We start from the raw sequence: 15767 nt of genomic DNA, 5'->3' as shown, positions 1-15767 counted from the left end.
CACACACACCCTCTCCAGACTTGGTCCGCATGGTATCTTTTTAGTCACTCAAAATTGAGGTGTTCACTTAGTCGGGATGTTTACCTTATCACATTTCACACACTCTGAGCTGGGTTAAATTTGTAATTTCTTTTATATTGCTTACATTTATTCCTTACAAAACATAATCAAAATGGTGAAATATATGATAATGTTTTATACTGCCTAGAATGTACCAACGGCTGCAGATTTGCCCTCCTTGGGTAATCGCCATGAAGAATGAATTTTCCCTTCTTAATCTTATAGGCATTTTTAGATATATATATATATGCTTGACTGAAGGAAAAGAAAAGAAAAGAAAAGAAAAGAAAAGAAAAGAAAAGAAAAAAAAGAAAAGAAAAGAAAAGACTTATGATTGAAGTCAAATCGGTTGCTGGACATAGTTATGCAAGCTTGGAGTCTCAGCACTCGAGACTGAGAGGCAGGAGGATTGCGAGTACCAGAATCACCTGGCCTACCTGGCAAGAGGCTCAGCCATATCTGTGGGTATCTATCATATGAAAGAAAAAGAAGAAAATAAAATAACTAAAAAATCGTTAGGATAAGAGTCATTGCAAATGTTAGAAATAGCCTTTTGCTTCTATTTTCCTAAATGGAAGAAAAAGTATAATAATTGCAAATAGTAGGAATGTCTATGTTTCAAGATTTTATTAAGGGAATAAATAAATCGTATTGTTCACAGATAGGTGCAGGCCACTCCCCTGCATCACTCAGGCACTGCCAGGTGAGCCCTGGCATGCTCAGTGAACTCTACCGAGTGTAACTCAAATCTTTAAATTTGACAAGAAGTCTGAAACAATAATGTAGACAAAATAAATCTATCAGGCAAAATCAGAATTAGGAATTCTGTCGATTAATTTGAAAACAAAAATGTAGTCCTGATCTACTTACCAGTGACTTTCGTCCATTGTTATCTTATTGGTCATTAGTGAATTGTAACCCTGAAGCTGGGATCTGCAGATGGAAACGAAGCCTTTCTGGAAGTGATGAATCTCATGCATAAGCACGCCCTTCTCCACTGAGATCCCGTGTCTCAGATGAGAAGGAAGCTGTCCCTTCTTTCTTAATTACTCCCTTGGTACAACTGACCACCACTGCAAGTTTCCTTCACTGGGGTCAGGATAAACTCATGGAAGCCCCTTCGAGCTCTGGCAGCTCATGAAATCAAAGCAGCACAAACAACAGGCGTTGTCGACAGGAGAGTCCGACACAGTGTGGGTCTCGTTTGGTTTTACGAGAAGGGAAGTGTATTTCCTTCAGCTTTAATGATTCATAAGACATAACAAATTACAATGTGTTGACTTGGTTCCACCTGTGAAGAGTCTAAAGAATTCAAAGTTTTCCAATTCATGCTCTTTTCCACAGACATATTTAAAATGAGAGGGAAAAAATGGAAAAGAATGTGAGAAAGAATATGGAAACGGATTGAATGAGTTTGATCCGTATTAGACACCATTGAGAGCACATCAAATCTATCAGGCTAGTGATGACCCATCTCACCTCTGAAACTTTGCAACAAGATTGGACATAGATTTTGGCTTCCAGGTTGATAGAGAACTATATGGGCATATGTAAACGTGTGTGTGTGTGTGTGTGTGTGTGTGTGTGTGTGTGTGTGTGTGTTTATGCTATAGACATATCTCATAAACACCAACATAGGACAATTCTCTTCATCAGTAATGTTTTTTTTTGGGGGGGGGTCCAGTCATGCAGAATAACAGGCAGATGCAAGGTATGCATCCCTGCAAGGACATGGCAAGAAGGACAATTGGTGGCAAATAGGGGCTGGAGCTTTTGTCTCTACTGGGATATACTGGCCGTTGGTCCCACATGATCAAGAATAAACAGTTCACATGTAAAAAAAAAAAAAATCTACCACTCTACTTTGACTGACCAAAGCAGACTAACAACAATCTCTCTGGGTACCCAAAGAGCTACCATTTATATTTTAATCACAAAGAAAATAACTGACTTGGTTCTTTATATTATACAGTTTTAGTTTCTTTAGTTAGTGTCACTTCTGAGGATGCGCATAGAAGATGGTGGACTCTTGCAGTTAACATGTGTATGTATCTGTGAGGGCAGGAGTGTTGGAGTGGTGAGAGGGATTTCTCTTCAGACCCAAAGGAGCTGGGATGGAAATTCTCCTCCCCCCAAAAGACTTCTCTGCTCTCTCTGAATCATGATATCTTTTCCAGCAAAGTCAATTAACAGAATTCCTTACAGAACACAGTGCCTTTCAGATGCATGTTCTTATTTGCTAAGTAAATGAAACAGAAACAAATTTTGTATCACCTGGCCTCTGTGGTAAATACTTATGAGCTGCAGAATGAGATCTGTTAATCTTTCCCCTAGCCAATCACAAAATGATGTCTGTGTTTCCATGCATTCAGTTTGTTCTATGCTCCGTGGTCATCTACTGGTCAGCTGCTATCAGTGTCTTTGTATGATATTTGTTCTGATAGTGCTAACTGGCTAAGAGAAGCCACCCACGCCACCATTGAGTCATCAAACGAGTATGTTTCCTCCAACTGCTAAGACTTGGCTACGTCCTGGTCCAGCTGTGGGTTAAAGGCCTATGAAGCTCTAACGTGGGATTCTGAAGGATGGAGGGCTCGTTTCAATCTTCACTGCACAAGAAAACATTGTGCTATGAGACCAATGTGTCCCATTGGAAAAATGAGCACACTGACCCACCAAACACTCCCTAACTAGCAAAAAATAGACCCTCGTCCTTTCTACAGAACACCGTGGAACATATTAAGGACCAAGGTTGCCTATTGAAGGGACAGATTTCTAAGTCCTAACAATGCCAACTTTCTGTTGCAAAATGAATACAGGGAGCATCTCAGAATCTTCCACAAACACAGTACAGGTCTCAGAACAGTTCTCTGCCCTAAAAGTAAGAACACCCTTGAAAGTAACAGATATTACATAAATACTGTTTTTTCTAACAAGACCCACTAAAGGACATAATGTCTACTGAGAACTTTCTCAGAGAACAACCATCCCCTAAAGAGAGAATGGGGGTCTCGATGGGAATGTTTTGACAGTGACCCTCTTTGTTGTTTCTCCTCCATCCATCATTCACTGATTAGCTAAATCCAATCCTTCATGAGGTCCAGGAGCTAAATATTCATCTCTCCCTAAATGTGCTATTTAAAACCCAAGGGATTTGCTTCATATTTTCTCGTCTATGGGGGAATCTCTGTCCAAGGGTATCCAGCAGTACAGTGTGGGCCTCCAGTAGAAGGGCTAGCAGTACCCAGGCTAACCTGAAGGAGGGGAAGATGAGGTGATCTGTTTTGTCTGCTTTCCTCTACCCAGGAAAAATGGTCTGCTCTTGTCAGAAGGAGCCTGACTGTTAAGCACACCCACCATTCTACTGAGAGCCCTGCTTTCTGTCTGTCACCATCTTGATCAGTAAGGAATTCCCCCTGGAACTTGTTTCTATCAAGCAGTTGTCTGGGCACTAACCTGGTGTGATGTAGGGTGGGGGACATAAAATCAAAGTGCAGAAAAAGAAGAGAATAGGCTATAGGTAAGCTAAGAAATAGGGGTGGGGGAGAGAAAGATGGTGGACGGGAAAGGGAACAAGATCAGGAGATTGAATCAGGGTTTATAAAAATCACTTTGTCCACAATATTAACCAAAAGACCCAGGAATAGCACAGAAAGTGATGCCTTTAACCAGGGGATGAGCTGCACTCTCTAAGATCTGAAGATAGCTAGCTCCTGTCCCCCACTTCTCTCCGCTCCCTTTTCAATACAATGTCTTGCTGGTGCTGTGGGGAGCAATCTCGGGAACAGCCACACGGCAGTGTGTTGTCTATGGGTAGTGTATGTGTGTGCGTGCACGTGTTTGGGGGTCTGTGGGTGTAGTGGTGGGAATGAGGGAAGGTTGTGGGAGCAGGATTCGGGGGTGGGTCTGAGGCTTCTGACTGACTCTATTGCTTGCAGAGAGAAGAGCTTCCATGCTGTTGTGTTTAAGGCAGTTTGCAGAGCTCTGACATTGCTGCTTGCTCCGTAACCAAGGGTTTTCCGCTTGCCAGGCCCATCAGCTTCATCTGCCCACGTGTTCCACTTCTTCTTCAGGTGAAATATCACCACAGGGGTGAGCACCAAAGTGGCCAGAGTGCAAATAACTGTGGTGGATGCTTCACCCAAGGGAGGAAGAAGGGAAGCCAGGCCTGGCCTGTTATTGCTCAGAAGCTGCAGAGCCATTGCCTGGTACATAACCAAGATGGTTCACAGTGCCTCTCGGAGTGCTCGGATAGGAGCTTTCGGGGATTTGGGCTAAATTCAGATGACTTCACTAAACACACAAATGTTTCATGGCTTTAAGACAAAGTCGCTGCTACTGCTAGCTAGTAGGAGCTACGTTGGCACGGCATTATTGCTCTCGTGCATCTACTGCAATACAAAAGTCAGATTATCAGCCCTTCTCAGATTACACACATCTAGGAAAATAACATCAGTAAGTATGAAACATCAGTCATACCAAGGGGCCTGGGAAAGCCCTCTGAGGGACAGTAAAGTCCGTGAAGTTGCTTGAAGATGCTATCCTGAAGATCACCCTGTGCTTTGGGGATTTTTATTTTAATTGTTTTATCTTATTGCAGAAGAGGGAATAAAGTATCAGCAGGAAAGGACTCAGGAAAGCAGCGCACACATGGAAAACATACCCCACAATCTCACATTGGTCCAGGTAGGGTCACTGAAGGAGATCACATGAAGGCCATTCCACTGTGTCTTAGGAAAAGGCGTTTACCACTGGAAGTGTGCGCCACAATCCTGCCTCAACGCCTGCCCCTTTCTCCAGTGACTTTCTCTTCTGACATGTAATTTTAAAAATAAACAATAGTGTCCAATGTTTAGAACAGGGATGTGGTGTCCCCTAGCCCCTGGGCAGTGGCTTCCTTCCACTCAGCCTATTCCGCAGCAATGTGCTCTGGTCCCCACTCCCTACTGAGTTCCGGAGAGAGCATCTTGGCTTTGACTCACACCTTCCATCTAAAGGACAACCTACTTAGAGCCTGACAGCTATTGCTCCCTCCCTCCCCCCACACTGGATGTAAGCATCACATATGTTCTTTCTACAAAGTGGTATACAGGTGCCATTTAATCGGTTCAAATTCGGAAGCTACATCTTCAAGGGTCTGAGAGTTCACTCCTCCATATCCCCCCTTTACATGTTCTCTTATAAGACATACAGCTTAATCAATTAACAAACTAAACAGCTTATATACTGGCAATATATTACAGGTGGATTTATGTCAGAGTAATAGATCACATGAAATGGACCATGTGGTACCCCGGTGCGTGTCTTGGTGGAGCCTTGGGGACACTGACAGGAGCATCTCTAAGTGCTGTTTGAATACAGACACATGCGGATCTGTATCTACATCCATCTGACTAGGCCGGAAGGAGCAGGTAGACGCGAGATAGAGACACACACATGCTGGGTGGGGCCCGTGCCCACCACCTCATGCCATTTGAAGGGCAGTTACAGGTTGCTGGTTCTGCAGCCATTTAAGTTACACTTTAGGGAAAGGCTTCTCTAATTGTGTCTGGTTCGTCTTGTGTAGTAAAAGCTCTGCTGCAGAGAGAGCGAAGCGAGCGCAACTAGAAGTTAAGTACACATTTCAGCTCAGCTGTGAGACAGAACTTTGGAGAAGCACGCAGAAAGATTTAACTTAATTTTACGTTGGATCTCTCTCTCTTGCTAATTTCTTGACGTCGCGTGAGTGCATTTGTGCATGTGTGTGTGTGTGTGTGTGTGTGTGTGTGTGCGTGTGTGCTGTGTTCTATCGCGTCATCTCCTGAAGAACGCTGGGTTTCGCAGGCAGGCGGCTAGTCACCTGCAGCAACCCAACGGTCCTGCCGAGGCTTCCAGGCTGCTGTCAGTGTCGGAGGCGAGGGTCTGGTCGGTGGACATGGAGGAGATGTCGTTGACAGACGAGGATGGAGGGAGACTCTCACTGCTGTTCACTGCTGCACCTGTGCTAAGAAAATGAAGACCAACATGACTAAATCTGGAACCGGGCCCGTGGGCTCAGGGTGTTCAGAGTGGGGATGGTATAACAAGAAGAAATGTCTTCTCTGTCTATTCTAAAGACCTTCATAGAACTGATACAGGAAACTGATTTTGATGGTGGAACTCAAGAAGAAACTCTTCAGAAACCGCATCACATGTTGTATTTATTCACAGGCTAATGGTTATCAATTTCACTCTGTACTAGAAATCACCACTCATACCTCCCAACCTCTAAGTGCCATAGTGTTGTAATGTGACTGAGCTTGGGTGAAGCCAAAGCATTTACACCCTAGGTAAGACCCTAGAGACTGTACAGACATTCAGGGGACAGAAAACCACTGGCCTGATCCTGATGTTTTCAATGAAGGAAGCAAAATAAGCATCCATTATGAGCATAGCCCAGAAATTTGTGAAAAGATTGTGAAAGCATCTTTCATTCTGCTGCAAGTGTCTGGAACTCTGGCAGGGCACCCTCAAAAAGACGGCTTTGAGTCGCCAGCTCTGAGAATAGCGAAGGGAAGATGGGTCAAAGGCGCCAGAGCCGGGAACCTGCCGCCAGCGTCACCTTTCACCTATATTCTCTGAGCATAAGTGATAGGTTAACAGAGCGCATACATATGGGACAAGTGTATGCCGTGTAGAGGAGGTTACTACTATTTAAAATACCCACCGATTAATCAACAAGAACAAAGAAGTCCTACTAAAACTGTCTCACTCGAGAAACAACAGGGCTAAAGATCTATTTGGTGAAAGATTATAACTAAAAAACGGGACACGTGAATTATCACACAGATGCAGAATTAAGTCAGAAAACAAAAGAAACCCAAGGAAGCAAAAGCATTCAAACAGCATCTGATCCGACAGCAGATATTTTATGGGGAAAATGAGAAAATAAGAAATGTAAAATAACTAGAGGGGGGCTCAAATATTCACACCAGGACACTTTCATACAACCTCACACATTTGCAATGCTACTCGATGATAACATAATCATATAAACTATTGGAAATACACTTAAACAGGAGAAAAAGAGCCAGTGTACGCTGGTGCACAAGTTAATGGCAGGAACAATTGTCTTTTCTTGAATTCCTGACTCTATTAACTCTCCCTATCTGTGACCATCTTCCATGTATTCCTTTGTACCTTGATAGTTTCATATACAAAAACTCTGCGATACTTTTCATGCCTTTTAAACTCCTTTAAAAGATGCTATTACTGCCTAATCTTAGATGTGGCCAGTTTCCCCTAAATAATGACTACCTTTATCAAAGTGCTGTACAATGTAAGTTTACCTGGCTTCAGTCTATTCCAGCATTCATCAATTACAACCCTCACAGAAATTGTGCAGGGGTAGGGCCAGCTCTTCACACTGCTAGCAGACACCCCTGGACCCCACAGTGGAGTTGTTTATACTCAGCACTAGAATTCCAATTAGACCAACATCTTTCATGTTCCTTCTGAAGTGCTGATCTCTAATAACCTATAGCCATTGTGATACTCTTTGGGGGACCACTTCTTGCCAGGGACAAAAACAACACATACTACTCTGATAGATGCTAATATCAGTTACAGACCTAACAGACTGAGATCGCTCTTTCATGCAGTCTTCCTGTGTCCTGGACTATGGAGTTTTATACCTTTCAAATAAGAGCTCACAGTTTATATTTAGATTGTATTACTTCTAGAGTTGGAAAATGTTTATATCTTCCCATAACTGTTTTTGTTAAGCTCTAACTCACGTATTAGATATGTTATAAATTCAATTCGTACCATTTTGTGTATTTAAGAGCATTCTGAATTGCACAGCATAACCACATTTAATCGTTCATAATTTTCAACTGCCCAGTGGATGTATTATGCTCAGTTTCTTAACCACTCATTGTGTGTGTTTGTGTGTGCACGTGTGTGCGTGTTATATGTGTGCACATATATGTTGTATTGTGTGTATGTGTTGTGTGCATGTGTGTGCATGTTGTATTTGTGTACATATATGTTGTATTATGTGTATGTGTTGTGTGTATGTGTGTATGTTGTATGTGTGTGTATATATGTTGTATGTATATATGTGTGAACATGTGTGTGTGCATGTGAAGGCTACAGAACTACTTGGAGTGTCATGCCACAGGCACTGTCCACCTTTTATTTTTTAAAGCAGGGTCTCTCCCTAGCCTGAACTCACTCAGTAGGCTTGACCAGTTAGTCAGCAAGCCCTACAGAGTCTCCTTTCTCTACTGCTTCAGGGCTGGGTTTACAAACATGTGTCACAGTGTCCAGCATTTCCCCCCTAGGGGTTTAGCTAGGGGGGGAGATTGGACTGAGATCTTCACATCTGCACAGCAAACACTTTACAGACAGAACTATCTCTGCAGCCACCAGCAACCTTGGCCTCCATGATTCTGTGAATTCATATCCATTGAAGCGTGCGATGTGAATGTCACTGACTTCTGTCACACAGTGCCAAAAGCAAGATACGCCTTGAGAAAGGAAGCTTGAAGAGCCTGTGAGCACCCCATCCCCATATAGTTGAGTAACAGCCATCAAACGGCACACCTCGTTTTCTTTACTCATTTCCTGGTTGATGCACAGTCGATAAATAACCGAGCTCTCTTCCTTTTAAGGATATTATGAATACATGTTGTCACAATCCAGTCATGATCATTCACACTAGAGCTTTGCATGGATGCTGTTTTATATCTCTTGGGGTTTAGGGTCCTACGGGCAGCTTGAAAGAATTAGTTTTCCTCACAGCGTCACTAACATGAATCAGCTTTCCTGATTATAGGAACCCAATCGAACCCTACTGTGGGTAATTTACATTGCCCGGTGGACAATTGTCGTATCTTTCCATGTGCTTGGTGGTCACTGCATACCTTCTTTGGAGAAATAAAAAATCTGTTTCTATGCTTTAATTAAAATTGCCTTGTTTCCTTATTGTTGAATCAAAAAAAAAAAAAAGCGCATCACCAATGGGGAAACATGCGTAATTTGCAAATGGTGTTCTCTTATTATGGATTACCTTTTTCCTTGAAATTTTCTTTGTACATACAGATGCCAGATTCGCCCTTTCTGTTCCTGGGCTTTTGGTAATAGTTTAAAAAAAAAAAATCCCAGCACTTAAGACAATGAGAATTTGTTCCCATAATTCCATTCATTTCTTTCACGTGGTTTCAGGGACCCACTTTGATCTCGCTTCTGCGCATGTTTCTGCGCATGTCCTGAGGCAGAGGTCTGTCTTCGTTCTTCCTAGGCAGTACCTGCATGCACTTTGAGCTCGCTTCTGCGCATGTCCTGAGGCAGAGGTCTGTCTTCGTTCTTCCTAGGCAGTACCTGCATGCACTTTGAGCTCGCTTCTGCGCATGTCCTGAGGCAGAGGTCTGTCTTTGTTCTTCCTAGGCAGTACCTGCATGCACTTTGAGCTCGCTTCTGCGCATGTTCTGAGGCAGTGGTCCATCTTCAAGCTTCCATAGGTGGTGCCTGCTTCTTTCAGCACCATTTGCCGAAAAAGCTCATTTTATTTCCCCTTGTGAAATATTAATCCTCTTTTGTAGTAGAGATACACTACTATACTCTCAGCTTTGTCCCATTGATCTGTAGTTGGTCTGTCATGGAAATAGCACAGCGAGGCCCTAGGAAGTAGGATAAGTTTCTATACACTGCAGCTCCCTACAGGAAATGTGATAGTGGTGAGGTAACCACGCACAGAGAAGAGCCTAGGCAGCAGGGACCCCACTGGGCTTGGGCGACATCGACATCCTCCTCTGAATGATATACCCAACCAACAGTTAGCTGCCTAGAACACCCTTAGTGATGAGACAGGAGACAGACATTGTCTTGTAGTTTAGCATAGAGGAGCCCAAAAGGAAGCAGATTCTTCCCTTCGGTCAATACCTGCAAATGTCCGTGCTTGAGGCTAGAGATGCCAGAAAGGTTTGAAAGAAAATGTCCTCGATTCTGCCCTGGTCAAATACCAGAGGAGTGGCCTGTTTTCCCCTTATTTTTACTCTGAAGGCCTCTTTCGGGGAGTCACGTCTGAGACAGAGAGGTGGACACGTCTGAGTGGGAGCTGCACTGAGAAGTTCATCCCTTCTCCGTGTCTCCATCCAGTAAAGCTTTGGGCTGAACAATGTATCCTAGCCACTTTCTTGAATAAAATGTCAAGAACCTGGAAACACCTGAATCAGATCCCCACCACAGGTCACCTGGCTAGACCCTAATCTGGTAACAGTGGGAATGAAAATGGCTACCCCAAAGCCCTGAACTCTGCTTCCCAGACTCAACACCCAGTTAACTGAGAAATGGAGCCCTACAGCTATATCTACATATGATGGGTAGAGACGGAGTGAGAATTTCTTCTCAGTGCTGGCGAAAAATTAAAATATACTTATATTTGTCACATAAATCACTGATATGATATGTAATATTTATATCATATCTATCTCTATCTCATCTATTGATCTATCATCTTTGTATGTATCTATGTATTTATCTACGTATCTATGTATCTATGTATGTATCTATATATCTTTGTATCTATGTATGTATCTATGTATCTATGTATCTGTGTATCTACATATCCATCTATGTATTTATCTATGTATCCAAGTATCTATCTATGTATCTATTTATGTATCTATGTATCTATGTATGTATCTATGTATCTTTGTATCTATGTATGTCTATGTATCTATCTATGTATGTATCTATATATCTTTGTATGTATCTATGTATGTATCTATGTATCTACGTATCTATCTACCTATCTATGTATTGACAGATGTATGTATCTATGTATCTATCTATGTATCTATCTATTATTCTATCTATCTATCTATCTACCTATGTTTCTACATATGTATGTGTATTAGTTTGGGTTCTCTAGAATCACAGAATGTATGGGCAGTTTCTATATAGTTAGGGAATTTGTCGATGACTTACAGTCTGTAGTCCAACTCCCCAAAAATGGGCAGCAGCAGCTGTAGATGGAAGTCCAAGGATTTAGCAGTTGCTCAGTCCCACAAGGCAAGCAGGCAAGGAAGAGTGAGTGAGTCTTCCTTCTTCCAATGCCCTTAAATATATCTCCAGCAGAGGGTGTAGCCCAGATTAAAGTCTGTAGGTCTCCAGCAGAGGGTGTGGCCCACATTAAAGGCATGTGCCTCCATGCCTTTAATCCCATATGATCTTGAACTCTGAGATCTCCTTGTCTTAATCTTCTGGGATTCATAGCCACTATGCTTCAAGATCTCCATGACAAGAGCCAGGTCAGAAACTTATATCTTTGAGTCTCCAGATTAGGATCATAGTTGAGCCTTCCAATTCTAGATTGTAGTTCATTCCAGATATAGTCAAGTTGACAACCAGGAATAGCCACTACAGTATGTATGTATGTATGTATGTATGTATGTATGTATCTATCTATCTATCTATCTATCTATCTATCTATCTATCTATCTATCTAAATATCTACCTACCTATCTATCAACTATCTATCTATTTAAATATCCATCTACCTATCTATTAACTATCTATCTATCATTCTATCTATCTATCTTATATATCTATGTATACACTTTAGTGAAGGCAGGTTTAGAGCCCTTTCAATGCCTTGCAACTAAGGGACTCAGTAGCAGTAGTGGGTCCTGATATGTCATCATCACTGTCAACTTGACTGGATCTGAAATCCTCTAGGAGACACACCTCTGGGCTGGGCTGTCTATAAGGGTGTTTGCAGACAGGCTTACTGCGGAAGGTATGTGAGTGGCCCCATCCCATGTCCTGAGGTCCCTGACTAAATGCAAAGGAAGAAAGCAAGCTGAGCTCCACCCTTCATCTCTGTTTCTTGAGTGTTGATGCAGTGTGGCTGTGGCCAGCTGCCTCACACCATGGCCTCCCTGCTGTGATGGGTTCTGTCCTCTCTGCCATGCCCCCCCCCCGCTGTGATAGACTGTGTCCCTTGTCCAGGACAAGCCTGCCCTATTAAATGCTCCTTTGTTGGGTGTTTAATTGCAGCAATGAAAAAGTAGAATAGAATACTCTGTCTTTAGTTCTGTTGCTTCCTTGTTAGTATTCAAATCAGGAAAAAATGTGAATTTTCCATCTGAATTCTTTCAGAATTATTCAGTCTATTTCTTATTTATTTATTCATTTATTTTGAATTTTAAAATAACCTTTTAAACTTCTGCATAAAAATCCAAACATACAACAACAACAAACCCCACTGATTTTTTAACTTACTGTCCAATTAAATCAGCCTGGGAAACACAGACACTTTACTAACCCCAAACAATGGAGGGTAATGGCACACCCTTCATTCATTTACGCTGCCTTTAACTTTTTTCAACAGCAATTGTTTTCAGAGGGCAAAGTTTGCACTTCATTTATTGAATATATTGCTAGCTTCTTTTCCCTTTGGGTTGGTAGTTTACATTGACTTGTTTTCTGTTCGTGGCTAATGTACAGAAATGCATCTAATTTCTTTGAATGAAAATTCTTGATACTAGTGAACTGAGCATTAATCAAATTAGACGATGGTGGTGCAATGGTGTGGGTTGCTCAGTGGTGCCCTGGTGCAGGATCCTAGTAGCCCCTTAAAGACAATTATTAGCATCCCTTTGTAAATGCCTTTATTTGTATCATCTTGGTTTCTTGAAATTAGTCACAGTGAGAATATGTAGCCCACATTTATAGATGTTATTAATCAGCTTTCTTACAGATGGTTGTCAAACTCTAATGACCTGTTTAGATGTATGAGTTTGGTTTTGTGTACTCTCTTTTATTGAGCTACAATAAATGTCTCCTGAGTTGATAGCAGTCACCCTAGCTTTGAAGTAACCCTCTCTAGTCTGTTCATAAGTAGGCAATAAATGGACTTTGTAGACATAAAACCAAATTCAAATAAAAGGAAAATGAACAAAGACATTGGCTTCAAGATAATTTATTGCCAATAAGTTTATGAAAGTCTCTTAAAAAGAATTGAACTGTATTAAATCTGTTTATGGTGTCCATCTCTCTGGGACATCCCAACCCATAGTAAACACCCCTCCTTTCATACTACACAGAAGGACTCAGGAAAGAGACACTAGTTCTTTTATATTATCATCAACCCAATATTATATTTTTTCAATAAAATGATGTTTAAATGAATTAAAAATAGTGTTTAAAATGGGGATTATTATTTCTTGGCTAGAAATGATCTGACCCAAACCATTCATGACTATTTTTGGGATGGGAATTATTTTCTTGATCTCACTATCCCAATACCAAATGAGAATGTAAATACAGAGTTGGGAGACAAGAAAACAGAAGAAAATAATTATTGAGGGACAGTTTCTCCAGTAGCTTCAAAGTGTTGAGCCTCAGGTTATTTGAGTTTTAGGTTTTTTTAATAAATTAATCTTAGAAGTCTGCATGACTGGCTACCTGGGGGAAGGCGAAGGGGTCGCTCCCAGGATCCAGAATACAGCACACACCTGAGAAGTGAGAACTGCACATCAAGAGCTTCACCCTCAAATGGAGACTGAAAGACCTGTGCATGTTGACAAAGCTTTCTCTGCTCTGCTTCACTTCCCAGTGGCAACAGGAGGAGTATTTGGTGCACACAGCCTCCTGCATATGTTCTAGCTCTAGCACTCTGTGACATCTGCTTTCAGAGAAAAAATGATGCCTACTCCTGCTTTCCCTTGGCAGACATTACCAATCAATTCAGGAAGCAAAGAACGCTGCGAACTGAAAATAGATAACCTCAGGTAAAATCAGATAGCAGAGCTGAGTACAACTATTTAGGGACGTACCTGAAGTTTAGATGCATTTTTATTGATATATACCGATTCCATCAACAAACTTCAGACCTATAAGCTATTCTTGAGGGCACATTTAACTTCCTGTCTACATTTTTAAATCATCACTATAATATGATAGGTTTTTCCATTAGAGCCACATTGTTCCTAAAGGACAACATGAACTTACTCATCATACCAGATTTCTTCTGTTTTGATGCATGAAATAGCAAGAGAACCTGTAGGATAACAGTATTTCAATCTGGCTTCTTATAAAACAAAATGGTAGGAAAATGTCCAAGGGCAGACTTTTGAAAGGCATTTCAGTCATTGCTTCTTCTTATGAGTGGAGTTTACCACATGCACACACATGTATACACATGCATACACATATGCACATTTGTGCACACATGCAGTGTCACACTGGTAAAATGTTAACAGTTTGCTCTCCAGCAGGGAAATCAGTGTGATTTATGGGTTTTGCCAGTTTCAGTGTTGTAAATCTTCCCTGGTTAGTTTCAAGCTGCCAAACCAAGATCAATACATTCTCATTAGGGAAGAAATGTACACAGTTGTTCACATAAGCTACTAAAATCAGCTCCAGCCATGTCACAATCTCTACATGGCACATATGGACATATCATATACAATTCTGTCCTTTGAGATATAAATACATATAATTTATGAAATGTTTTTACTCTAAAATCATCTAATAAAATGGCTAATCTACTAGTGTTTGAGCTACAGATTGGTTAAGCTTGCTAGCTATAGTTTAGAGAGCATGCAAAAATCAGGCAACTTTTGATTGCTACAGGTATTTGGAATTGTTAAGTGGGGTCTTAACTTTCTCACCAGGTTAATGTAACTGATGCTCTTTAAAAGTAACTAGTCGCACACTAGGGTAATCAGGCCCACAAAACGAAATTTATGGATATACATTTTCCAAAAATGAATAAACCAAACTATTACCTTTAAAAGCAGCAAGTCTTTGTCTGAAAAATAAAAAATATACCCTAGCCACAGCATACATTAGCAATCTTGCTCACTTAGGTTTGTGGAGATTAACAGAACAGATAAATATTTATAGTTGTGGTGTAAGAACGTACTAAAATGCATCCTGTGTTAACACTACACTCCTGTCTTGAGTTCTGTCTTTGAAATAGCTCAGTATTCAGAGAGAAAAACTAAGCACCAATTTTCCAAGAAATAAATTTTTAATGAGGGAGAGAGCACTTTGGTGCTTTTGTCTCAGTGCACTTGTAGTAAATAACAGATAATAAGAAAAGCACCGTGTGTTTTCAGCAGAAGAGCTGGTAGCAAATGCAGAGAGAAAGATCTTATTTGAGGAAAATCATGAAAACTCTTTTTGGACCAAGGGCACATCCTGAGGTAAAGATTACTAAAATGGGTTCTGTAAACCAGTGCGCACCCAGCCTGAGATGTGAGAAGATTCTCTGGTGCATATTGCTGCTTCCTCTCAATGACTGTGGTCAAGCCTGTGATGGCGATTCCGGAAACTCTCAGTGATCCTTTCTACCTCAACAAGGAATGCCTTCAACCTGAGAGATTCTGCCTGTGAGTTCCTTCCTACACTGGAGACAGAGCACACGTCCAGGCCACACCTTCTGCAGATTTGCCATCAATTCAGATCCTAAGATGACTAAGGAAGGGTAAGGTGGAAGGCTACCCTTCTGCCTTTTCCTTTCAACCAGTGAAGGTGGTTAATTATCTTCTCTGTGAAACTAGGTGGGTTTAGAATAACTTTACAGGATTTTGACTTGAAGCTATTTAAGTTACATTCTCACAAATAATTCGTGGTTGTTGTTGTTGTTGTTTTCCCCTGGATCCTGAGACTATGAATGAAGAATGAAAAGTAATTATCCATCCAACGCCGAGGTCAGCAAGCCTTCAGGCTGTGGC

General features: G+C 41.4%; 1 protein-coding gene across 1 annotated transcript in view; it reads right to left on the bottom strand.

Annotated features, from left to right (window-relative positions):
• Positions 1–5841: 5841 nt before the first annotated feature.
• The window catches only part of Mapk10 (mitogen-activated protein kinase 10), a 281578-nt gene continuing 271652 nt past the window's right edge, over positions 5842–15767 (bottom strand). The window contains exon 15 of the mRNA XM_052198829.1: positions 5842–6038. Within this exon, the coding sequence (XP_052054789.1) occupies positions 5896–6038 (143 nt within the window). The 3' untranslated portion in view covers positions 5842–5895. The remainder of the gene's footprint in view (positions 6039–15767) is intronic.

This window comes from Apodemus sylvaticus, chromosome 11 (assembly GCF_947179515.1).
Source record: "Apodemus sylvaticus chromosome 11, mApoSyl1.1, whole genome shotgun sequence".
In the NCBI taxonomy this organism is placed as follows: Eukaryota; Metazoa; Chordata; class Mammalia; order Rodentia; family Muridae; genus Apodemus; species Apodemus sylvaticus.
This window is presented reverse-complemented; position numbering and strand designations above follow the sequence as displayed.